The sequence below is a fragment of the Notolepis coatsorum genome (assembly GCF_963971535.1).
Source record: "Notolepis coatsorum genome assembly, chromosome: 16".
In the NCBI taxonomy this organism is placed as follows: Eukaryota; Metazoa; Chordata; class Actinopteri; order Aulopiformes; family Paralepididae; genus Notolepis; species Notolepis coatsorum.
In genome coordinates, this window is record NC_140180.1 from 24,603,730 (window position 1) to 24,627,149 (window position 23,420).

At 42.7% G+C, this 23,420-nt stretch overlaps 1 protein-coding gene across 1 annotated transcript; it reads right to left on the bottom strand.

Annotated features, from left to right (window-relative positions):
* Positions 1–706: 706 nt before the first annotated feature.
* tmco6 (transmembrane and coiled-coil domains 6) lies at positions 707–23,258 on the bottom strand. Its single transcript, XM_084331798.1, has 13 exons — positions 23,109–23,258; positions 22,035–22,141; positions 21,823–21,935; positions 20,758–20,941; positions 20,481–20,585; positions 18,955–19,046; positions 16,214–16,330; positions 14,833–14,947; positions 12,098–12,278; positions 9,512–9,606; positions 9,123–9,290; positions 1,259–1,384; positions 707–1,073 (listed from the first exon to the last, which is right to left on the bottom strand). The coding sequence occupies exons 1-13, from the start codon at positions 23,200–23,202 to the stop codon at positions 1,050–1,052; spliced, it is 1,521 nt and encodes a 506-aa protein (XP_084187924.1). The 5' UTR covers positions 23,203–23,258; the 3' UTR covers positions 707–1,049.
* Positions 23,259–23,420: the final 162 nt, after the last annotated feature.

Below are 23,420 nucleotides of genomic sequence, written 5' to 3' on the forward strand. Positions count from 1 at the left end.
GAGGGGCCATCGTTCCGGCGGTTCGACCCGGGAGAGGGGGGTCTTGCGTGTTGTGGGATCGGTATGGGTGGGGTTTCCTGGGGCCCTCGGCCACCGTGGCCTGGGCGGTCTGGTCGCCAGGCCGGGGGGACACCGGGCTTGGGGTCACGGGGCCATTGAGGCGTGGGGCTTTGGCCTTCTGCGGGGCTTGGGGTTCTCGTGGGCCGGGGACCTGGGGGTCGGGCGGGGGCTCTGGGTGCTTGGCTCCGCGCATGGTGGACCAGAATATGGGGGTGCTGTTTCTCAGGGAGGAGGGCGGGAGGGAGGGGTTTCTCTCATGGGGGTCAGAGCGGCTGAGCTTTGCCCGGTGGGGTCTTGTGGGTTGCGGGGTCGGTGTGCGTAGAGTGGGGCTCTCTGTGACATGGGAGGTAGCGGGCTTGGCTCGGTGGGGGGGAGTCGCGGTCCCTCCCCTCTACTGGGCCTGGCCCAATTCATTCAAGGAACCGTGTCGCTGGGGGCCCGGCTCTGCGCGCATCAGCCTGGGATATGGGGGAGTTCTACGGGCTTAACTCATTAACTCAGGGGGGGGGGGGGGGGGGATCGTTTGTTGTGGGGGGGGGGGCATCGTTTACGCGGTTTGGCCCGGGAGAGTGGGGTCTTGTATGTTGTGGGGTCGTTGTGCGTGGGGAGCTTGGTGACATGGGAGGTAGCGAGCTTGGCTCTGTGGGGGGGGGGTACCACCCCTCGCTCCTCTACTGAGCCTGGCCCAATTAAATTCAAGGGACCCGTGTCGCTGAGTGCTCGGCCCCGCGTGGGACGGACCTGGGATGTGGGGAGCCCTATTTCTAGGGGTGGATGGCAGGAGGGGGGGTCCCTCTTATGGGGGTCTGGGCGGCTGAACGCAGCCGTATTACAGTAATTCACGGGGCCCATCTCTGTATACTGTTATGTTATTGATGTTATTGTAGGTATTGTCTATGTGTTGTATGTCTATAAATGTTAATACAAATTTAAGTAAAAAAAAAAAAAAAAAAAAACATATGTATGGATTCAATGTCTCTGTCGTTTCGTCACTGGCATGGAAGGTTGTCCACCTGTCAAGCAGGACAAAAGAAACTGTTAGTCTCTTTTGTAAACTACACAAGCAGGACAACAGACACTGTTAGTCTCTTTTGTAAACTACACAAGCAGGACAACAGACACCGTTAGTCTCTTTTGTAAACTACACCCGCAGGAACCCATCAAACATCACAGAGCGTTTGGCCCTGAAAGACTTTACCGTGTAGCAGGGGGTCAGGTGGTGCTCCAAGAGGTGTGTTGCTCTGAGCCTCATCCCTCCTTCACTGTTATACTGGATGGCCTCTAACAGGGGAGGCCCGCTCAGCCTAACAAACTCTTCTGCCACCTGAGAAGGGAAATCACTTCTTTATATCTTATGCCGCTTCTCCATTGACGGTGGCAAGCCTACACATCCTGTACCGTGCTGCCTGTATGCTTCTCCATTATAATTATAATAACAATAATAAATAAAATATATATATTATTAATAATAATACACTTTATTTGTATAGCACCTTTCATACAGGAATTGCAGTCCAAAGTGCTTCACAGCAGTAAAATAGACAATAGCATAGAATGAGCATAACCTTTACAGAATAAAAGCAATGCACAAAGTGCAGACATAACATTTGCATAAAATAGCTCTCATTTACAGTAGAATAATCAAAACAATTCTTAGCATAGAAAAAGACATAAAATAAGCACAATATAGACAGAATAAAGCAGTGAAATTAAATAGCTCTCATTTACAGTAGAATAATCACAGTGTGGATGTAATGAGTCTAAGTGGCAGAGTGCATTAAAAGGCTAAGGGTGAAGAGGTAGGTTTTTAGCTTACATTTGAAAATATTTTGTGAGCTAGCCCCCCTAATGTCCATATGTAGGGTGTTCCATAGCTTTGGTGTATAATCAGCAAAGGCTACATCCCCGCTACATTTTATTTTAGCTGTTGTTGTGAACCTTCAATAAACCAGTAGTAGATGAACAAGATGTAAGCAATGTATATAAAGAGGAGGACCTTAAAATATATTCTAAATGTTACCAGAAGCCAGTGCAGAGTAGCTAACACTGGACTGATGTGGTCTCTCCTCTTGCTTCTAGTTAATAGCCTAGCTGCAGAGTTTTGAATGAGTTGGTCTTTCTGTGTTTTTTGTGTGATTTGTTGTGTTTGTTTTTGAGTGCATTACATTAGTCAAGTTGGCTTGAGATAAAAGCATGGATCAGTTTTTTATTATTATTTATAAATGGTCGTACTTCAGCTATGTTTCTAAGGTGCAAGAATAATGTTTTTGTCACCATGTTGATGTCTGACTTAAAGCTTAGATCTGAGTCTATGATAACACCACGATTTAACTTTGGGTTTAATCCAAGGAGTAAGTTGCCCCATATTGCTCAGCAGCATTTCTCTTTTGGTTATAGACTAGTAGGATTTCAGTTTTGTTCTCATTTAATTTTAGGAAGTTGTTGGTCATCCATTTATTTATTGCTAAGAGACAGGCAGAAATAGAGTTAACCGCTGTAATTATGATAATTTAGCTCAGCAGAGATGTACAATTGTGTGACATCTGCGTAGCTATGGAAACATACATTTAGTGCTGACCCTGATTAGTCAAATAGTCGACTAATCGATCGAAAGGAGCCGTAGTCGACTGCCAACCTCAGTCGAATGCAAAAAAATATATAATAATACTTTTTTTTTATTTTTTTATTAAAATGGATCATTCTTTCCAAAAGCAAAGAGGCCTAGAAGCGTGGCTAACGCTAATGGTGCACATACCAGCGAGGCTAACTGCCTAAGAAAACGGGCACAGAGGCACTGAAAGAGGATTTCACCCGTCTAATGAACACACTAGACATATCAAGATGAATCCATCAGTGGACCAATTGCATGCTTTCGAAGAGGACAAGAAGCCTTCAGCCGACTCCTTCAGACATTAAGCACCCCCCACAACCCAAATGGAATGATACATTTTCTTTTTTTTATTATTTAAAAAAAATATTATATTTTTTTTCATTCAGGGGGGGGGGGGGGTAGTCAAGCAAATTTTGGCCAATAAAAGTCGACTATACATTAGTCGCGGACGGGCCTACATACATTGTGTTTTCTAACGACGTCCCCAAGTGGCAGCATGTATAGCGTGAATATTAGTGGACAGAGGCAGCTCCTCTGTGGAACTCCAAAGTAGGTGTCGTGTTTCTCAGCAGCATGGTCTCCAAGCGTGACATAATATTGTGTGAAATGTTTTTTTACACAACAGACCTGTGAAAGGATAAGAGGTGTAAAAGTGGACGTGCATTGCTCCTGAGACTCAATCGGCTCAGCAGTTCACAACATGGAAACCTGTTTATTTTTAAGGCCATTGCTGGAATGCTCCCTCCTTATATTACATCCATGTTGGAATGGAACTCCGGTCCCTGTGTAACCCACTCGAGTGACCTTCAGCTCCACCGGGGGCCGCTCAGAACTTCTCATGTTTGCAGCAGGTTAAGCATTTAATGTTCTCACTAGACTATTCTAATAATAATAATACATTTTATTTGTAACACACTTTATATTTGTAACAAATCTCAAAGTGCTACATGAAAGGAGATAAAGATAAAAAAAAAAAGTTTATGAATAAAACAACAAATGAAAGAAACCTTCAGATCAAAGTCAGCTCTAGACAGCTAAAAAAGAAAAGATCAAGTTTTTAAAAACACACAAGGCATCAGTAGGTCCATTTAGGCAAATGCCTTGTTAAAAATAAATGTTTTAGTCCCCTTTTAACACTTTCTGCGCCAACCCCGTGATTTCTCGGGTTATCTCGCCAGCGGTTGAGCGCCAAAACCTGTCCACAACGTCCGATCCCCACCCACCGACTTTCCCACCCCCTAATACTGCCAATTGTATTAGTATGAACAACCAGCCAAGCCGGAAGCAACGCCGAGAGCTGGGCTCGAACCCAGCATCTCCTGGGTTAGTGGCGAGCGCCTTGCCCACTGCGCCACTTAGCCGCCCGCGTTGTAGATAAAATATTAACTAAGATCCAGCAAATGCATATCCCATTTCTTGCCTAAAATGCTATTAATATAGCATTATTCAATATAGAATAATAATTTTGTATTATTAGTTTATGCGAATATCGTTTTGGCTCAAGTTTTTACCCACACCTACAATGTGTAGTGTATTGAGAGGGGACCCTGTTACTGTTACACTGTTACACTGCCGAACGGCATGCTGGGTACAGCTCGCTAGCCAGGTAGCATAACTGTCTGTTATGATGACGATGTTAAGATGATGTTAAGAGCTGGGAGAATAGAAAATAAAGATTATGAAAGAGACTGGAGATGTTACATGGTAGCAAGGTTTTAAAATATATATTATACGTTTACCATGTTGTTTCACTAAGTTCACACATTTCAACTATCCGTGAAGTAATTTTCAGAATGAATGCTTTTGTTCCCGAAATACGCTAGCTCCGTCCACTACTGTTAGCTCTTAGTAATGACAGCAGCCATCTAGCTCGCTTGTTTGAGTATATATTATATAATAGTCACTATTAAGTAAAAACAAAAACATACATTAGCGTGGAAGCTCAGACATTTCAAGTATCAACAATGTAACCTTCGGAATTAACACTTTCAGAGCCCAAACTTAATCTTGATTTACCGGTTGAATGCCCACCATCACTTCAATGTTAGCGTTAATAACGCCTAATCTATGTTTTAAATTATGGCTATGTGTCTAATCTGCCCGTCACTTATCAATGACTCGTTTTCCAGTCAACATTGTCGAAGCGGATTGTTTTTTTATCGGTTCATTTTCGTTTTATAGCATTTTGAAAAGCCCTCGTTTTCAAGGAAAATATAAATATTCCATGATAATCACCCTTTACTGGAATATTCTAGAATACACAAAAACGTTGTCATTTTTCGGCCTATTTATGAATTGTTTTCAAATAAACGCTAGATTATCGATAGTATATGTGTACGTATGCACGCTATATAGGCGTTCTGAAAAATCGATTCTCTGATTTCCTCAAAGCGATCGCCCACACACACACACACATAGGGCGAACGCTGAGATCTCAGCTAATACAACTCTGATTATCCCAAGACTTGTAAAATAGATTCCTTACCTCAGATCAGATGTTCTCCAAAAAGATCATTCCAATTCCTGATCGCCATTCCAAAAATCGATCACTACTGTCTACTATCGATTGGCTACTGTGAATATATATTCCAGGCTGATTCCCGTCCCGCGATCACTGCCATGTTCATCATACGGCTTGCCTGCTCACTGATCCCAGGTCAGTCTAAGCGAGTCAGTTTTCAGGGATAGACGATAGGGGGCGCTTTTTTCCATTCTGAGCTGCTGATGGGGCTGGTATACCAACGGGAGACTCGGTTGATGAAATATGAATTCAGATCGCTAATAAAAAAATAAAACGATAATTGTCGTCTTGGGCATTCAGGGGGGGGGGCTGATAAGACGACAATACACGTCTGTGGCATTCAAAGTGTTAATGCTTTTGAAATAACTTGCAAATATCTTACTGTTAGCAATGACACCAGCCAGCTAGCATGTTTGTTTGATTATGGCACATTCGCTATTAAGTAAAAACGAAATTTAGATTTTCAATTAGTAATCGAATAGTTCCCACTTCCCAGTGACTATCGAATAGATATTTTGTGAATTTTTCACATCACTATACTTAACTCAATCAGCGCCAGACCCAAGGATAGTCTGGTTATCTCGCCACCCATTCAGCACCAGACCTGAGTAGTCGGGTTTTCATCGTTATTTCTTTTATTAAATATTTCTATTCATTACAGGCACACAGACTCGGGGTTAACATGGGGAATCATCCTGAGAATGCCAAAGTGCAATACCGGCCACATCCTCCCAGGTGGCAGTATCGAGCACCCTTTGAAACCTTATATCTTGGCCTGTGAGTGGAGCGGGTATCCTGATCGCATTGAGAAGCATCAAATGCGCCCGATGCATCTGTTGTGGTGGATTATGTTGGCGACACGATGGACACCAATACTTGGACTCGCGATCTGACAATTGGAATATTCTTTTTGGGGTACCTCCTAGTGAAGGTAAGGACTAAATGATATCAATCCTGCTTTGATCCAACCATGATTTCACCTTGATCCCAACGTGTGTGTATAACGTTACTCCACAACGTATGCCGTTGGTGACGAATCACGATAAAAGCATAAAAAAAACGACCCCCTCCCCCTTTCATGCATTCATGATGAAACATAATACCTATTATATACATTTGATTTGGAAATAGTAGCATGTCCAGGCGAGACACGGCAACGCTTTTAGTGAAATTCACGTTTTGCTGCATAGCGTCCTTTTCTGGGATTAGACAGGATCACTCTAAAACTATACTTATATTCACCACGGTATAACACGCAAATGTATTGATGAAAAAATCTATTCTTTTTCACATATTGAACGATAGATAGTTGATGTCAAATGGGCCATAGTATTGTATCCATAGCTATAATATAAAATATATATATAGCCCTGCAAACACAACCACTTATTCCTATCCTAAAATTCTTTTTTAATGCATAGGTATTTCAACTACAATACGAGGTTGACTCTCGTTGTAGACTCTGGTTTTTGTGACAATTCCCAACTGTCTGCAGTATGGGCAGGGATTAAAGCAAAAAAAATCTCCTGACTGAACTTTTTTTCAGGCCAAGTCATATTCTTATTTTAACCTCCACTGTATTTTTTTTTAATAGCGTTAGCGTTTTAACACTTTCTATGCCACTCACAAGTTTTCTCGGAATTATTAATATCTCGTTGAAAGCCACCTTTTTTTTTTTTCAGCGATCTGAAATGATAATATTGCATCACGCGAGCCTACCCTAGTCTACCCGAGCGCCGCCGGCGATCAGATGTGGAAAAAAGCGCCCCCTATCGTCTCCCAGATGACATAAGGGATTTTGGAATGGACTCAATGAAAATGGATGGGGAAAAAAATCCTGTACTCCACATTTTCCAGTCCACTGATGCAACCAGGGTTACCACAGTTCATTCTGGAGCCTCTGAGCCCCGCGGAATCATGTACTGCACTGTACACACGTTGGATCCATACACTTATCGATTTTTTCGAATGGTGATCAGGAATTGGAATATACCAGTTGGATACCATCTGATGTTAGGTAAGGAATCTATGTTATCAGTGTTAGGATAATCAGACTCATTTTGATGAAGATATAAGCTGTTTTGTGAAATGGGCTCTTTCGGTTTCACTGTAAAAATCCAAGAGGAAATGAACACGGCGATTATCCGTGCGCGGCTCGAATGTGCGTGCGTGCACGTATAATATTGATCATCTAGCATTTATTTGAAAACGATTCATAAAGGGGAGCTCCAGTAGCTCACCGCGTACCTCGAACGCTATTTCGGCGTCGGGGACAACCGTGCGCGTCACGGATCTGGGGTAGCGAGTTCGACTCCCGGACAAGCCGTACTTTCTCAGAGTGTCTTCCCCCCATCTATACCCCCATTCAACCTGTTTCTGTCGGTCATACTTGACCAGAAAAAGCGATAAACGCGAAAAAGAACCAGCTGACTGGTCAAAGTTTTAAAAAAGAAAACGATTCATAAATAGGCCGACAAATATCAACGTTCTGGAATATTCCAGTAAAAGACGATTATCATAGAATGGTCCAGAATGGACTGTTTTTTACCTCAAAACGGGTGCTTTTCAAAATGCTCTCAAACGGAAATGAAGCGATAAAAAACCAATCTGCCTTGACAGCACTGACTGGAAAAGGATTCTTTGATAAGCGACGGGCAGATTAGACACATAGCCATAATTTAAAACATAGATTAGGCGATATTAAGCGTAACATTGGCGCCGATGGTGGCATTCAAGAGCTAACTCTGGCGCCACCTCGTGGCACTGAAAGTGTTAAGGGTGCCTACTTGTTTCAGTTTCATCGATAATCCAATGTACAGTTACCCCCCCCCCACCCCATCCACCCAACCACCTCCAATGCACAGTCCCCCCCCCCCCCCACCCAACCTCCTCCAATGTAGTTTCTTCGTCAAATGTATATACTCTCTTTTTTAGACTCTTATTGTATCACAAACAATACTGTATTTGTAAATCTGGTATGTCATAAATGTATAGATGTAGCAGTATTGTCTATCTGTATGTCATGTGTGTCATATATGTTATGATTAATTGAAAATGGGGGACCCTGATGTAAACAAGACAAGAGTCTTTCTCTGGTCTGCATCCCCTTAACAATTGTGTGTATTGAGCTGTACTGTATTGTACCCATTCTGCAATCTGTTAATACAATTTGCAATCAATCAATCTGTTATGCTTAACACGCAGTACTATTAACTTTACTTAATTTCTAAGATTATATCATTTAGTTATTTTTAAATGTGTGATCTAAAGATAAACAAAGGGTTTTAAAAGTGTTATATTTATCTTATCTTATAGTACCAGAGAGAAGCTGAGGAGAATCAACCAGCAACAAAAGCAAAATGTATTTTTATATTTATCTTTTTTTAATTTATTTTTTTACATTTTAAGATTGAACCTTTTTTCCAGTGGTATCGAAAATGGTATCGAATATCGATACTTTTCAATGTATCGTATCAAAGTTCGAAATTCCAGTATCGTGACAACACTAGTACACATCGTACAGTATCTTCGTTTACTCATTATCCAATGACATTTTTGTAGAAGCCATCTTGAATTGAGCAATGAGTATTCATCTCATGTTTCTAGGCAGTGAGGATGCTGCCAACGCGCCAATTTTGTTTTGCAGCAAGCTTGTGACGCTATCTAAAAAGGGACGTATTAGCCTTCAACGTCTGTCATTTGTGAATGAGAAATGCCAAGCTCCTTGCTCTATTTCTCTACAGTTATCTTTGTTATATGGATAATGAGCTAGCTAAACAGTTTTGTGCTTATAGATGAGTTATTTATTCGGTTTGGGAATATCCACAACAGCTAGCATCGTCATCATGAAGTTCAGCTACAGGAAATAAAGATACAATGGCAGAAGTTGAATAAGGTGAATATCAGACTATTTTACCCAAGCTTGCTTACCAGTGAACTGCTAGCTGCCAGCATAAACAGCACCTCCAAGCTGAGGGTGACCATTTCTTGGTCGGCCATTTTGAGCGTGGCACAGAGCGCAGGCAGCAGACCTGCCTGGGCCAGGCCGACACAGTAATCCCTTCCTTTATAGGCAATATTAGCCAGAACACGGAGGACCTGTGTGCAAAAAAGAAATGTTTGACAAATGGTGAAAGCCAAGAGCACTGCCTGGGCAAATCTATTAATGGTGTCAAAACTGTATGAGCCAGAATCATCAATCTACTTTAAGAGTCAGAACTCGGAGTACCAGACAATGATGTCCATCACCTCGTGCCACAATAATACTACTGTATATATACTGTAAAGCTGCAATTTATGAAAGTTTAGTCAGCACTGACCATAGTGTTGATGCCTTGGGAATAAGGCAGGAGTTGGACCAGACCAGGCACCAGGTTGAGAACCAGCAGAGCGGAGCAGAAAGTACTGGAGACAGCTGGTAGAGAGAGGACACAAACGAGGAATAACAAAACTATTTAACAATAATATACTAATATGTATGTACAGTGTTATTATTCAATCAAATTCTGGTTTTGGAGAAATCAAAATGGCAGCTGTATTGTTTTATGTATCACTTTCAAATTGATAACAATGGTAGGCGATTACAAAGTGATAATACATTTCAAATGTCATCATGAACTGTAACGAGTAGTTCAATTTTTTTATTTATTTTTTTATCCACCTTTTCTCCTTATTTTTAAATTCTTCTCCCATCCCAATTTCGTATTGCCAATTCTCCCCTCCCCTGTCTTGAACGTTGCTAGACTATGCCTCCCACTGGTCGGCTGTAGTGAGGATAGAAGCCTTGCATCACGTGTCCCCTCCGGTACACGAGGAGGCAGCCTGTCGCATCTTTTCACCAGACAGTGCGGACTCTCAGTGGCGAGGAGTAACGCGTGAGAGGCGCTGTCCACAACGTCCAATCCCCACCCATCGACTTCCACCCGCTACCTCTGTCAATTGAGATAGTATGACGACTGGCCAAAGCCGCAGGCAATGCTGACACCAGGATTCGAGACCGGAGTCTCTTGCATTGGTGACGAGCGCAATCTCCGCTACGCCACCCGCCGCCTAAGTAGTTCACATTTTCTGACAATAGCACCACCATGAGGCCAAATGACAAGTAGCATTACTTGCATTGTTTGTTGGAAATTGTATTGCATCTGGCAGTCATATGGTTTGGCCCATCAACTAATGCCACTTAGCAAGTTTCGTGAGAATCAGGTGAACAGCATAGTTTAAGGGGAGTAAGGGAAAAGGAGATTAGCTAAAAAATACAAAATGGTGCAAAATTCAACATGGTGGACTTATATGTTCTTGTTCTCTATGAGGAGCCGCATCTCTGGACTGCACGACTAACGGGTCAGGAGATACCCTCACTTTAATATTGAACGTTTGTCCTGATGGTGGCGCTAGAGGAAAGGCCATAGAGTCACCAAAACCAATAGGGTTCTACCTCTAGAGGTCATGACTCTAGAGGCTCATTTGATATTTTTTTTTTGTTATCGCCTTCACGCCCAGGATCTGCAGTAGATGCGGATATAAATATGCTATGGGCCTGCGCGTTATTTTTTATTTTTTTTTGATCCACTTTTTCTCCCATTTTTCTATATTTTCTCCCATCCCAATTTCGTATCATCCAATTCAACCCTCCCCTGTCACGAACACTGTTTCTTGCCTCCCACAAGCCGGCTGCAATGTGGACTAAGTCATACATAGCACAAGTCCCCTCCGGTACTTGAGGTAACAGCAGTCGCATCTTTTCACCTGCGCAGCTCGATCTCTCAGTGGCGAGGAGTAACGCTTGGGAGGCTCACGCTGCCCCCGACACTTCCTGATTCTACTGCGCAGGCGCACCAACCGACCTGTAGGAGTCGCTGTCCACAACGCCCGATCCCCACCCATCAGTTTCCCACCCCCTAATACGGCCAATGTGTATTAGTATGAACGACCAGCTAAACTGAAAGCAATGTGGAGCGCTGGGCTCGAACAGGCGAGCCCAGCGTCTCCGCATTCGTGGCGAGCGCCTTGCCCACTACGCCACGTAGCCGCCCGGGCCTGCGCGTTATTATGTACATTTCAGTAGCCATCTGGAGTGGAAACTTGTAGTCCATTAGTCATAATAAGCATATTATTTCCGTATAGACTCTACACTAGTATGTCTCTGTACATACTTTGCACACCTGCACTGTTGATATGCAAGTTACAAATACGATTCACACTTGTTCACTGTGTACATAACTTTGTTAATATCTGTTGACTCCTGTACATATTCCAGTGTGTGAATAGGACTATGATGCACATTTGATGCACATTCTTATATTATTTCACTCGTGTACCTTTGCACATGTGTCTATTCTTACGCATAGTATATATTTAGATTATATTTATTGTAACCATATTTTATGCATAATATAACTGAGCATACGGGGGGCATACAGACCCTCATCTGCACCTTTGATCACACTGCCTACTTGCTCAGATGCGTATATATTCAGAGTTCATATTGTTTGCCATCCATACCTTTGCCATTGCCATGCAGTGCTGGTAGCAATGCACCCCCCCCCCCCCCCCCCCCCCACCGGTGTGTGGTCTTATTGTGAATATGATTGTATTATTATTATTATTATTATTAATGTACTGTATTGTTATTTTTTATTCAAATTAGTGTATATACTCGACCACACCGTGCACAGTTGTACGGCCCTGGCCTATTTTTATTTCATAATTCTATTCTATTGTGCTTCTATTTTAACTTAGTTTATATTCCATTTTATTTTATTCCACCTTGTTATCTTATTATCGGTCCGTTATTGTCTGTCCGTTAATGTCGCACCGAAAACTACCAAATAAAATTCCTTGTATGTGAAAACTACTTGGCAATAAAGACCTTTCTGATTCTGAATAGAAAATATGGCTTAGCTAACCTGTGAGGTTGTTGAGGACCCAGGTGCTCTCCCTGGCCAGGGCCGGCTGGGTCTGGAGGTAGGTCTGAGCGAACGCACACAGAGCAGCCAAGATACGGACATCACCCAGCTGGGCCTTCATGTCCTCTGCAGGGCAAGAGGACAACAGGTTTCCCAGGCAGCGCAGCAAGGGCCAGATTAACTGGCGACGGAGAGAGAGAATGACCATTGGTTAAAGGAACACGCCAACATTTTGGCAAATTAGCTTACTGTCTTCTACAATAAACGGAAGCAGACATGGCCGGTTAGCCTTTGGGAGAGGTGTTAGTTGGACAATGCCTAGGCTAACCAATGGGCCATGTCCACTTCCATTCATTGTGCTAAGCTAGGCTAACGTGCAGCCAGATAGCTTTCTACTGAACGCACAGAGAGGAAACTGGTATCTATCTTCTTGTCTCTCTCTGGAGAAGACGATATGATAATTTCCCAAAATGTTGGTGTGTTCTTTTAAGAACTAGTTTAGGTCATCAGATTCCCTTATACACCTGAGGAACAGGTGAATAATAGTCTACATGACCGGTGAATAAAAGTCTACATTACATGTGAATAATAGTCTCTGTGACAGGTGAATAATAGTTTATGACAGGGGAATAAAAGTCTCTATGACAGGTGAGTAATTGTCTATGACATGTGAATAATAGCCTCTGTGACAGGTGAATAATAGTCTCTATGACAGGTGAGTAATTGTCTATGACATGTGAATAATAGCCTTTGTGACAGGTGAATAATAGTCTCTATGACAGGTGAGTAATTGTCTATGACATGTGAATAATAGTCTCTATGACAGGTGAGTAATTGTCTATGACATGTGAATAATAGTCTCTGTGACAGGTGAATAATAGTCTCTGTGACAGGTGAATAATAGTCTCTGTGACAGGTGAGTAATAGCCTCCATAACAGGTGAATAATAGTTGCTGTGACAGGTGAGTAATAGCCTCCATAACAGGTGAATAATAGTCTCTGTGACAGGTGAATAATAGTTGCTGTGACAGGTGAGTAATAGCCTCCATAACAGGTGAATAATAGTCTGACATGTGAATAATAGTCTCTGTGACAGGTGAATAATAGTCTATGTGACAGGTGAATAATAGTCTCTGTGACAGGTAAATAATAGTCTATGACAGGAGAATAATAGTCTCTGTGACAGGTGCATAATAGTCTCTGTGACAGGTGCATAATAGTCTCTATGACAGGTGAATAATAGTCTATGACAGGTGAATAATAGTCTGTGACAGGTGCATAATAGTCTATGACAGGTGAATAATAGTCTCTGTGACAGGTAAATAATAGTCTATGACAGATGAATAATAGTCACTATGACAGGTGAATAATAGTCTCTGTGACAGGTAAATAATAGTCTATGACAGATGAATAATAGTCTCTATGACAGGTGAATAATAGTCTCTGTGACAGGTAAATAATAGTCTATGACAGGTGAATAATAGTCTCTGTGACAGGTAAATAATAGTCTATGACAGGTGAATAATAGTCTCTGTGACAGGTAAATAATAGTCTATGACAGGTGAATAATAGTCTCTGTGACAGGTAAATAATAGTCTATGACAGATGAATAATAGTCACTATGACAGGTGAATAATAGTCTCTGTGACAGGTAAATAATAGTCTATGACAGGTGAATAATAGTCTCTGTGACAGGTGATTAATAGTCACTGTGACATGCAGTCAGCCTGCTCATGTGATATCCTCCTCTATGCGGATGATTCGGCTCTCATATGGTGTCAAACAAAAGCTAAACGGTGATTGAAAGTAGACTTAGCATGGAGTTAGGAAATGTCAGTCAGTGGCTTTCAGAAAATCGACTGTCTCTCCATTTAGGAAAAACAGAATCTATTTTATTTTCTACTACAAGGAAACAGAAAAACCAGGAAGGGTTCAAGGTACAGTTAGGTAGCTCAGTTGTCACCAGTACCAAATCAGTGGTGTATCTAGGGTGTACTTTAGAAAACACACTCTCAGGGGAAAGCATGTTGAAAAAGGTAAAGGTAAAAAAGGTAACAACAGAATAAAATTTCTAGCAAGAAATTCTAAATACCTGGACAGGAAAGCTCTTAGAGCACTTGCAGGGGCATTAGTTCAGTGTCATTTTGAATATGCTTGCTTGTCCTGGTATGACAGTGCCCCCAGCAACTTGAAAAATAGACTTCAAACAGCCCAGAACAAGCTAGTTAGGATAGTCCTGCAGCTCCCCACTCGTACTCACCTAGACCAGCCCCACTTCAACAGCCTAGGGTGGCTCAGGGTGGACAAAATAGTATCCATGATAAAACTATGCCTAGTCTATAGGATTTATAAAGGGGAGGTGCCAAGCTACCTTCACAATTACTTCCAAATTCCAATATGTAAAAAACAATCATAGCCATGCAACCAGAGGTAGAGACACAAACATAGTTCCGTTTAGATTTAAACTCATTTCGTACGGCCAGCAGACCTTCCTTTTATCATGTTTTTATCCCTTGGATGATGTCTCTAATCCACAATAAAATCAATAAATCAGACAGGTGAACAATAATCTCTGACAGGTGAATAATAGTCTCTGTGACAGGTGAACAATGTTATAGGTGACTATTTTGACACACTAGTATCAACAGCTTGGACAAATAGTAGGATGAAGAATGTAGATGAATAACATCTTGGAATTTAAACCCCTTTCTTTAAAGAAAATATAAATTCCTTACCAACTCCTTTCCTTCCTCATCGTTTCCTTTAGCCACAGTGCCACCCAGTGACACTAACAGGGAACTGCACTGTGCCAGGGCCCCTCGAGCCAACAGCAGTCCGTTATCCACATTACTTTATTTTAAAACACAGAACAAGAAACATTGTTATGCAGAGTTCCACAACCTTGACGGGGTCCCTGGGAATAGAAAGTTCTAATTAAGCCAAAATGACATGAAATCATAATGTCCGACTTTAATTTATAAATGAGAATTTATTTAGCCTGCATACAGGTTCACTGAAAGGTAGAGCGCAGATGAAGAACCATATAGAACTACTAGGAATGTCTGACCACTAAGTGTGTCTGACTCATACCACCTAACCTGCTCGGACTACAATGTATAACGTATTCATTTCAAACCTTTATTTATACAGGTAAAAATCTCATTGAGACATAGTCTCATTTACAAGAGCAACCTGATCCACCAAACATCACCTTTACATAAAACAAGTTCCAGACTAAGAGAGGCTAAAATCTAGATAAATTAAATTAAGAGGAAGAACAAGAACAGGCCCCCATGGATGCCCTTTCAATATTGCGTATAAGAAGCTTAAAATCTAGGAATTAGGTTCGGGAGCCTCAGTTCCTTTTGTAATAAATTCCATGTAGATGGGGCAGAATAGGAAAAGGCTGTTTTTCCAAGTTCTGTGAGGGCAAATGGTACAGAGAGAGTTAAAAGATCCTGTGACCGCAGGCCAAAACTACTCTGTTTCTGCACCATGAGGGACGACGGGTAAGAAGGGAACAGACCGAGGAGAGATTTATAAATGAAGCAGTATATCATGACAGTTAGGGTACCTTGTGTATACTGCACCTGTGTGTATATACCGTTTACTTTACTTATTCATAGTATATATTCATATTAATAGTCTTTATTTACCATATTTATTGTAACGTATAATATAACTCATTTTACTTGAGCATATTCTTATATTCAGAGTTAGTTGTATTGTTTACACCATTTATTTTTATTAATTGTATTGCCTATATTTATGTCTTTCTACCATTACCCTGCCCATACCTGTACTTCCCCTCCCCCCTCCCACATGCTGCTATGATGCCCGAATTACCCCAAGGGGATCAATAAAGGAATATCTTATCTTCCCTCATCTCACAAGTCCGTTTTTAACTTTTTAGATGACCAGTGTTTACAAACCTAATAGTCTAAAGTTGGTCAGTTGTAGTGTTGTGTACATTCATAGCTGGAAGACAGCAGAGGTTGAGTACTTTCAGGTGATGTATCGCATTCACACACTACATGTGATTTGGATTGGGGGCTAGAAAGGGTTAATTAATCCACACACAATGGTGAGTGGAGTCTGTGCCGCTGGAGCGCTCACCTGCATGCGAGGTAGTGCAGACACCAGGCACTCTCAATGGCAGGAGCCAGGCCAAACTGGGGGTCTGGAGTCAGGACCGATAGCAGGTGTGGAGGGAGGCCAGAGGCTAGGACCATCCTAAATCAAATAAAATCAAATGTATTTGTATAGCCCGGCGAGATCACATGGAATTATTGTCCCCCATGGGCTTTACAAATCAAGAAGAAACATTCACAATAGATCCAGAACAAAAAACACCATAAAATCCACATATGCAACACAACCAGACTTTCCCCCAATGAAGATGAGGAACGACTCCCTAACACCTAGTGAGAGGGGAAAACACCACAGGCGGCGAGGAGAGAAACCTCAGATGGGCAGTTTAAAGGGGATCCCCCATCAGGATGTGGGTAATAATATAGTGTTGCTATGGATGATAGATGGATGGAGAACAGAACAAGGGAATAATTGGTATGTAGTATGTATGTAGTATGTATATATATATATATATATATATATATATATATATATATATATATATATATATATATATATATATATATGTAATGAAACACATATACATACATAAGAACATTTAAAAAAAATTATAAAATAGAGCTAAGAACTAAAATAATAGGAATACAAGCGCTGGTATGAAAATAAGATGAAGGCTCAAAGTCAAGGTTTGGAGTTCAAAGTCCTACATGACGGAAAGACAGCGAGTCGCAGAGGGAACAGTGAGTATTTTAACTCATACTATCTATTACATGCTAGTACCTATCGAACTCGTTGCCTATACTCAATTCATACTCACTGCTTTCACTGTCTACAACTGCCCTACACTGTAATGACAATAGTCATAACTACCTACCTCATACTATAATAGTCTACCCATATAACTCTGTATGATAGCATGTACACAAATGTTAAAAAATGTGCGGCTGGGTGGCGCAGCGGACATTGCGCTCGTCACCAACGCAAGAGACACCGGTATCGAATACGGCTGTCAGCGTTGCCTCCGGCTTGGGCCGGCCGTCATACTGACTCCATTGGCAGAGTTAGCGGGAGGGGAGTCGATGGGTGGTAGTCTGGTCGTTGTGAACAGCGACTCCTACAGGTCGGTTGGGGTGCCTGCACAGCAAAAGACAGGAAAATGGCGGGGGCGGTGTGAGCCTCCTACACGTTACTCCTCGCCAATGAGAGTCCACGCTGGCAGGTGAAAAGATGCGACTGGCTGCCTCCACATGTATCGGAGGAGACATGTGATGGGCTTCTATCCTCCCTACCAGTGGGGGGCACATGCGAGCAACGATCAAGACAGGGGAGGGGAGAATTGGCACGGCTAAATTGGGATGGGAGAAAAATAGAAAAAAGGAGGAGAAAAAGGAGAAAAAAAATATATAATAATTTAAAACTTAAATTCACCGGGCGGTTAGGTGGTCGAGCGGAGATTGCGTTCGTCACCAGCCCCGGAGCTGTGAGCTTGGTTCGCCTGTTCGAATCCAGCTCACAGCTCCGGGGTTGTCACCAGCTTGGCTGGCCGTCTGCACTGATACAATTGGCTGTATCAGAGGGTGGGAGAAGCTGGCGGGGTGGGTCCGGGTCGTTGTAAACAGCGACTCCTACAGTTCGGTCGGGGCGCCTGCTAAGCGCGGATTGGACGTGAGGGGGATAGTGTGGTCCTCCCACACGCTACGCCCTCTCAATGAGAATCCGCGCTGCCAGGTGAAAAGAAGCGGTGATTGGCTGGACGTGTGTCGGAGGAAGCACGTGGTAGCCTCCACTCTCCCAAATGATCTGACTGTGGGGGGTAAAGCGCAGCGACCAGGAAGGGACTGGGAATTGGCATACGACTAACATTGGGATGGGAGAAAATCGGAGGAAAAATGGAGGGGGAAAAAGACCAAAAAAAAAAAAAAAAAAAAAACTTAAATTCACCATCTTCAAAAAAGAATCACTAAGGCTACGTTAACACTGCAAGCTTTAGTGCTCAATTCTGATTTATTGCTCAGGTAAAAGAAAATGTGTCTGTTCACATATTATTATAAATGTATTTATTTGTATAAATGTGGCCAATATCAGATTCCAGTGTGAACTGGTCACGCCCCGGCCTGAACTGACCCACATACGCAAATGAACAATAATAATGATGGACGTAAACATGGAGGACACTGAAGACACAGTTTATGGTTTAATTTACAAGTTGAATGCAGTGGAGGTCAGCTGTCCTGTATCTGATTTAGGACCACACACACAGACACACACAAAGAAAACTTTTATCAGCAAACTAAATCAGGGAGGGGGGCGGCTGGGTAGCGCAGTGGATAATGCACTCGCCTACCACGCAGAGCCTCTGGGATCGAATCCAGCTGTCAGCGGTACCTCCGGCTTGGTCGGTCGTCCCTACTAACACAATTTGGCAGTGTTAGCGGGTGGGAAGCCGGTGGGGTATGTGTCCTGGTCGTTGTAAACTGCGGTTCCTACTGGTCGGTCGGGGCGCCTGTTCAGCAGGGAGGGGATCTGGGGGGAAATAGCGTGAACCTCTGCACGCGTTACATTCCCCCAGTGAGAGTCCTCGCTGTCAGGTGAAAAGAAGCGGCTGGCTGACTCCACATGTATCGGAGGAGGCATGTGGTAGTTCTACACCCTCCCTAGGCCGACAGTGGGACAATGTGCGCAACGACCAGGAAGGGGATAAAAAAATTATTTATAATTTTAAAAAACTAAATCAGGGATGGTCGTGTATGTGAAGCAGTGCTTACGGTACGATTTTCTCTCCTGCATCCTTGGCCTGTAGGAGCTGGGAGAGGGTGAAACCTACCGCTTCCACCACTGCTAGGTTATGCCTCTGGTTCTAGAGAGAGAACGAGAGCAAGAGAGAGAGAACGAGAGCAAGAGAGAGAGAACGAGAGCAAGAGAGAGAGAGAGACACACACACACACACACACACACACACACACACACACACACACACACACACACACACACACACACACACACACACACACACACACACACACACACACACACACACACACACACACACACACACACACACAGGAGAAAGATATTTGGGTAAGGCGGTGTGGTGTGGTGTTGTGTGTTGAGTTAAGGCAGATAATCTAGCAGGACAATGGTGTTTTACAGCCTGTAGGAGCCTAAATGTATATTGATCTGTGTGGTTTATTTGTTTTGACTGCACACATGCGTTTTCATTACCACCACTTCCGGTAATTAGCAGCTGGGTGTGGTGTCACATCTATTTACCTGGTCACTTGCATCACGGAGGAGGAACAAAGAGGGTTAGTAGAGAGCTCCAATATTTGATGTCACGTCAGAGTATCATTTAGTCATAATGGATTTGTTTTGAAGGCGTCACAATCAAGAGCCTACTTCCCCCCTCTACGATGAGCTAGTTAAGATGAGAAGCACGTTCAGTCACAGACTCATAGACTCGGTCGCTGCCAGACATCCAACTACCAGGAACTTCCATCACAGAGTGTGTGACTCCCACCTAAACGGACTACCTAAACGGACAATATATAACATATGAAGTATATCACGGCGTACATACCTTATGCATACTGCACCTTATGTGTATACTGTATACTTACTTCATCAGAGCATATATTTAGCATTTTTAGATTAGATATATTAGATTAGATATTAGATTATATATATATATTGTAACTATATTTATTGTAGGGCAAATATAACTGAGAGGGCATACATACCCTCATCTTGCACCTTGACCTTTTTACACTGCCTACTTGCCTTATTACACTGCCTATCTTATCTTAATTCGCCTCTTAGCTGCATTTCTCTTTGATAGCAGTCGCTACACAGTCCATGTATTATTACAATGTTTCCATGAAATGTGATTAGTGTCTGTTGGACCTTTAGGCGTAAAAGTAAAATAAAAGCTTCATCCAACACCACTTTGCAAACACCATGAATGTATATGAATAAACAAATGCATAATTAAGTATATGAATAAATGAACGGCGTTTGCGAAGCGGTGATACATGGAGTCACCATTCAATTGGTGATTCTTTTGTACTTGTTCTTTTTTTTAACTTCCCTTATCTTAACCCTTTCACTGCCACACGACAGAAGGTTAACCCTTTACTATCACACAACCGACGGTCGTGTGGCAGTGAAAGGGTTAACTTGGTGAAAGGGTTAACCGTTTTGGTAGTGCAGCAGTGAAAGGGTTAAACCGGGTTTGTATCCTATCGACCCTTGTGTTTTATTATAAATAGGCGCAGATTTCCCTTTTGCTACTGACCTCTATGCAATTTGCCAGAGCAGGAATGATGCCTTGGGCTAAGAGTTTTTCTCTTACAACATCACTGTCTGGACACAGATTACCCAACGTGTAGAGACACAGCTCCTGTGGATGAACGGACGGACACACATACACACACACACAAGACATCATCATGATTATTATTATTTGTATTATTATAACATAGTGCCTGGTGTGTGTGTGTGTGTGTGTGTGTGTGTGTGTGTGTGTGTGTGTGTGTGTGTGTGTGTGTGTGGGGGGGGGGGTAGGTACTGACAGTGAACTTGGTGCTCTGGCCTGACAGGTAGGTAAGCAGGTAGGGGGTGGCAGGCAGACAGACTGGCCCCACATTGGGGTGAGGAGAGTGGGAAAGGTGGTGGAGACACTGCACCGCCTCCAGGCGACACTGGGCGTTGGAGCCACTGAGAAGCCCCACCAGGAGATGCATACTGTTCTCCTGCCTGGTGAAGAGACAAATCAAATCAAATCAAATCAAATTTATCTGTAAGGCCCGACAACACACGTTAATGTCCCCATGGGCGGTAAGACAGGCGGTCACTCGCTATCGGCAGGGCATCTCGCACTGGCCACTTATCTTCCGACCAGCCTGCCTCTACTTTCAACCTCATGACATGTACACAAGACAACATTTAAGAGACACATAAGAAAAGGTCAAACATAATTTGAGCATATGATGAATCAAGTAACACCACTTTAAACACTCACCTTAAACATTCACTTTTTAACACTACACCATATTTTATCTATTTATTACTAAAAGATTTTTTTTAAATTACTACCTCATTTTAGCATTTTGTACTTTAGTTTGCATATTTTGTAGTGTTTGGTCTTTATTCTTTTTACTGTATTCAACACAATCTCAGGAGGCTCATACAGAACCAAGCATTTCACTGTAATGTACATGTACCTTATAATATGTGACAAATAAAACAAAACTTGAACCACACTATGCTCAAGTACCACCCAGTCTCCTAGCTTCATAGGATAGGCTAGATCAGTGGTTCTCAAACTACGGGTCGCGATCCAAATTGGGGTCGCGGGTAGGTGACAGAGAAAAATATTATTATGTTATGTTCTGGCAACATATTTTGGCTAAATATGCCTCGTTTTATAAATGTGTATTGATAACATAGTGCTGCAATTACATTTTCTAATAAATATGCATGATCAAGTTCAACGTGTGCTTTTATTTTGATATTCCTTAATTCCAGGTTGAAATTACGCGATACATTAAGTGTGGGGTCCCCAAATAAAATGGGGTCACGGTATGAAAAAGTTCGAGAACCCCTGGGCTAGATCATGCTGTTGGTCTGTGTCTTACTTTATGAAGGTGAGCTGTGATGATGGATGGCGGAGAGCTTTGCTCAGAGATTTCAGGTGAGCCTCCCTCTCCTGTCCAGCACTGTGCTGAAGTTTATGGAACAAATCTACCACCTGGTCAGGAAATGAGGAACACAAGATAGATAACTTTATGCGTCATTATACGGGTCCCAGTCCCACCTCAACCATGGAGCAGATAGAGAACCCCCTTACCTGATGATGTCCTGGGGCAGTGTCCATAATGCTCTCCCCCTCCTCATCTTCACTCAGCAGGAGTCTCTTGCTGACCAGTTGCCTGTCTCTGCGGGCCTGCCTCAGCACTAGCGAAGAGAACCACAATAGTCTGCTCAAGTTCGACCCAGTCTCCTAGAATAATATACGGAATCATTCCTTATTTGACTATTAAATCTTGCATATACGGCAATACGGGACATCTGGCAACACTGTGGAAACCCTATCTGCATAGCCCCTTTCGTGACTGTGATGCACCGAGTGAATCCACAGTCACTTGCTCCTCAATAGGAAACCGACCTAGATTTACCATGAAGGACTGGTTCTGGCCGAACCGTTCGTTATACAAGTATCACAGAGACATTTCAAAGGTACTCACAGTTGCACGAGGGTTTCGGACATAAATACGCGATGGTTTGAAAGCTCGGCGTTGCTAATAAACATTTTAAATATTTCTTATAAACTGGTCAAAACGGCATTATTTCCGGCGTTGGCTGCCTGGTGTGATCACAGCGCATGCGCATCATGCACCCAACGCCGGAAATAGTGCAGTGTTGAGCAGTTTATAAAATATATTTAAATGTTTATTAGCAACGCCGAGATTTCAAACCATCGCGTATTATGTCCGAAACCCTCGTGCAACCTGTGAGTACCTTTGAAATGTCTCTGTGATACTTGTATAACGAACGGATCGGCCAAAACCAGTCCTTCATGGTCAACATAGGTTGGTTTCCTATTGAGGAGCAAGTGACTGTGGATTCACTCGGTGCATCAGTCACGAAAGGGGCTACCTATCTGCATAGGTTAGAGGCTTAGAGCACATAGGTTACCAACAAGAGGATGGTGGAGACTCAGACTTCCCAGCATTATGTAAAGAAATATCATGGCAACTTAAATGCATGATCTTCCCAGAAAAGTCAATAACTTCACCCCCCCCCCAAAAGCAAACGAAATCAAACTAGAACATCGTTAGTTATTGTAGTTAAGTGCAATCATCAATATTTATGAAAATACGAACAGCACTCTCCCACCGCAGATGTAAGACATCTCGCTCACCTTTCTCATGCTCTCGCCTCTTTAATTTGAAATCCTCCAAGCTGATCTGACCCTGTCGACCATCCTTGTGCCGTACTGCATTTAACCTCCACATTTGATTTTGGGACCAATTCAATTACTTGTAATGAATGGAAATGACTTATTATTACAGCAGGCAGTCTAGTACTGTCCTACCCATAACGCGTCAGGGTCCGGGAAGTGTGGTTGTTGACAAAATACACGTTGGACTCTTCTTCGGAGCGAGCAGAGTTGTCGTGCACATTATCAAGTATCGCCACCTAGCGCACGGGTGTGAAAACAGCAGAATACAAC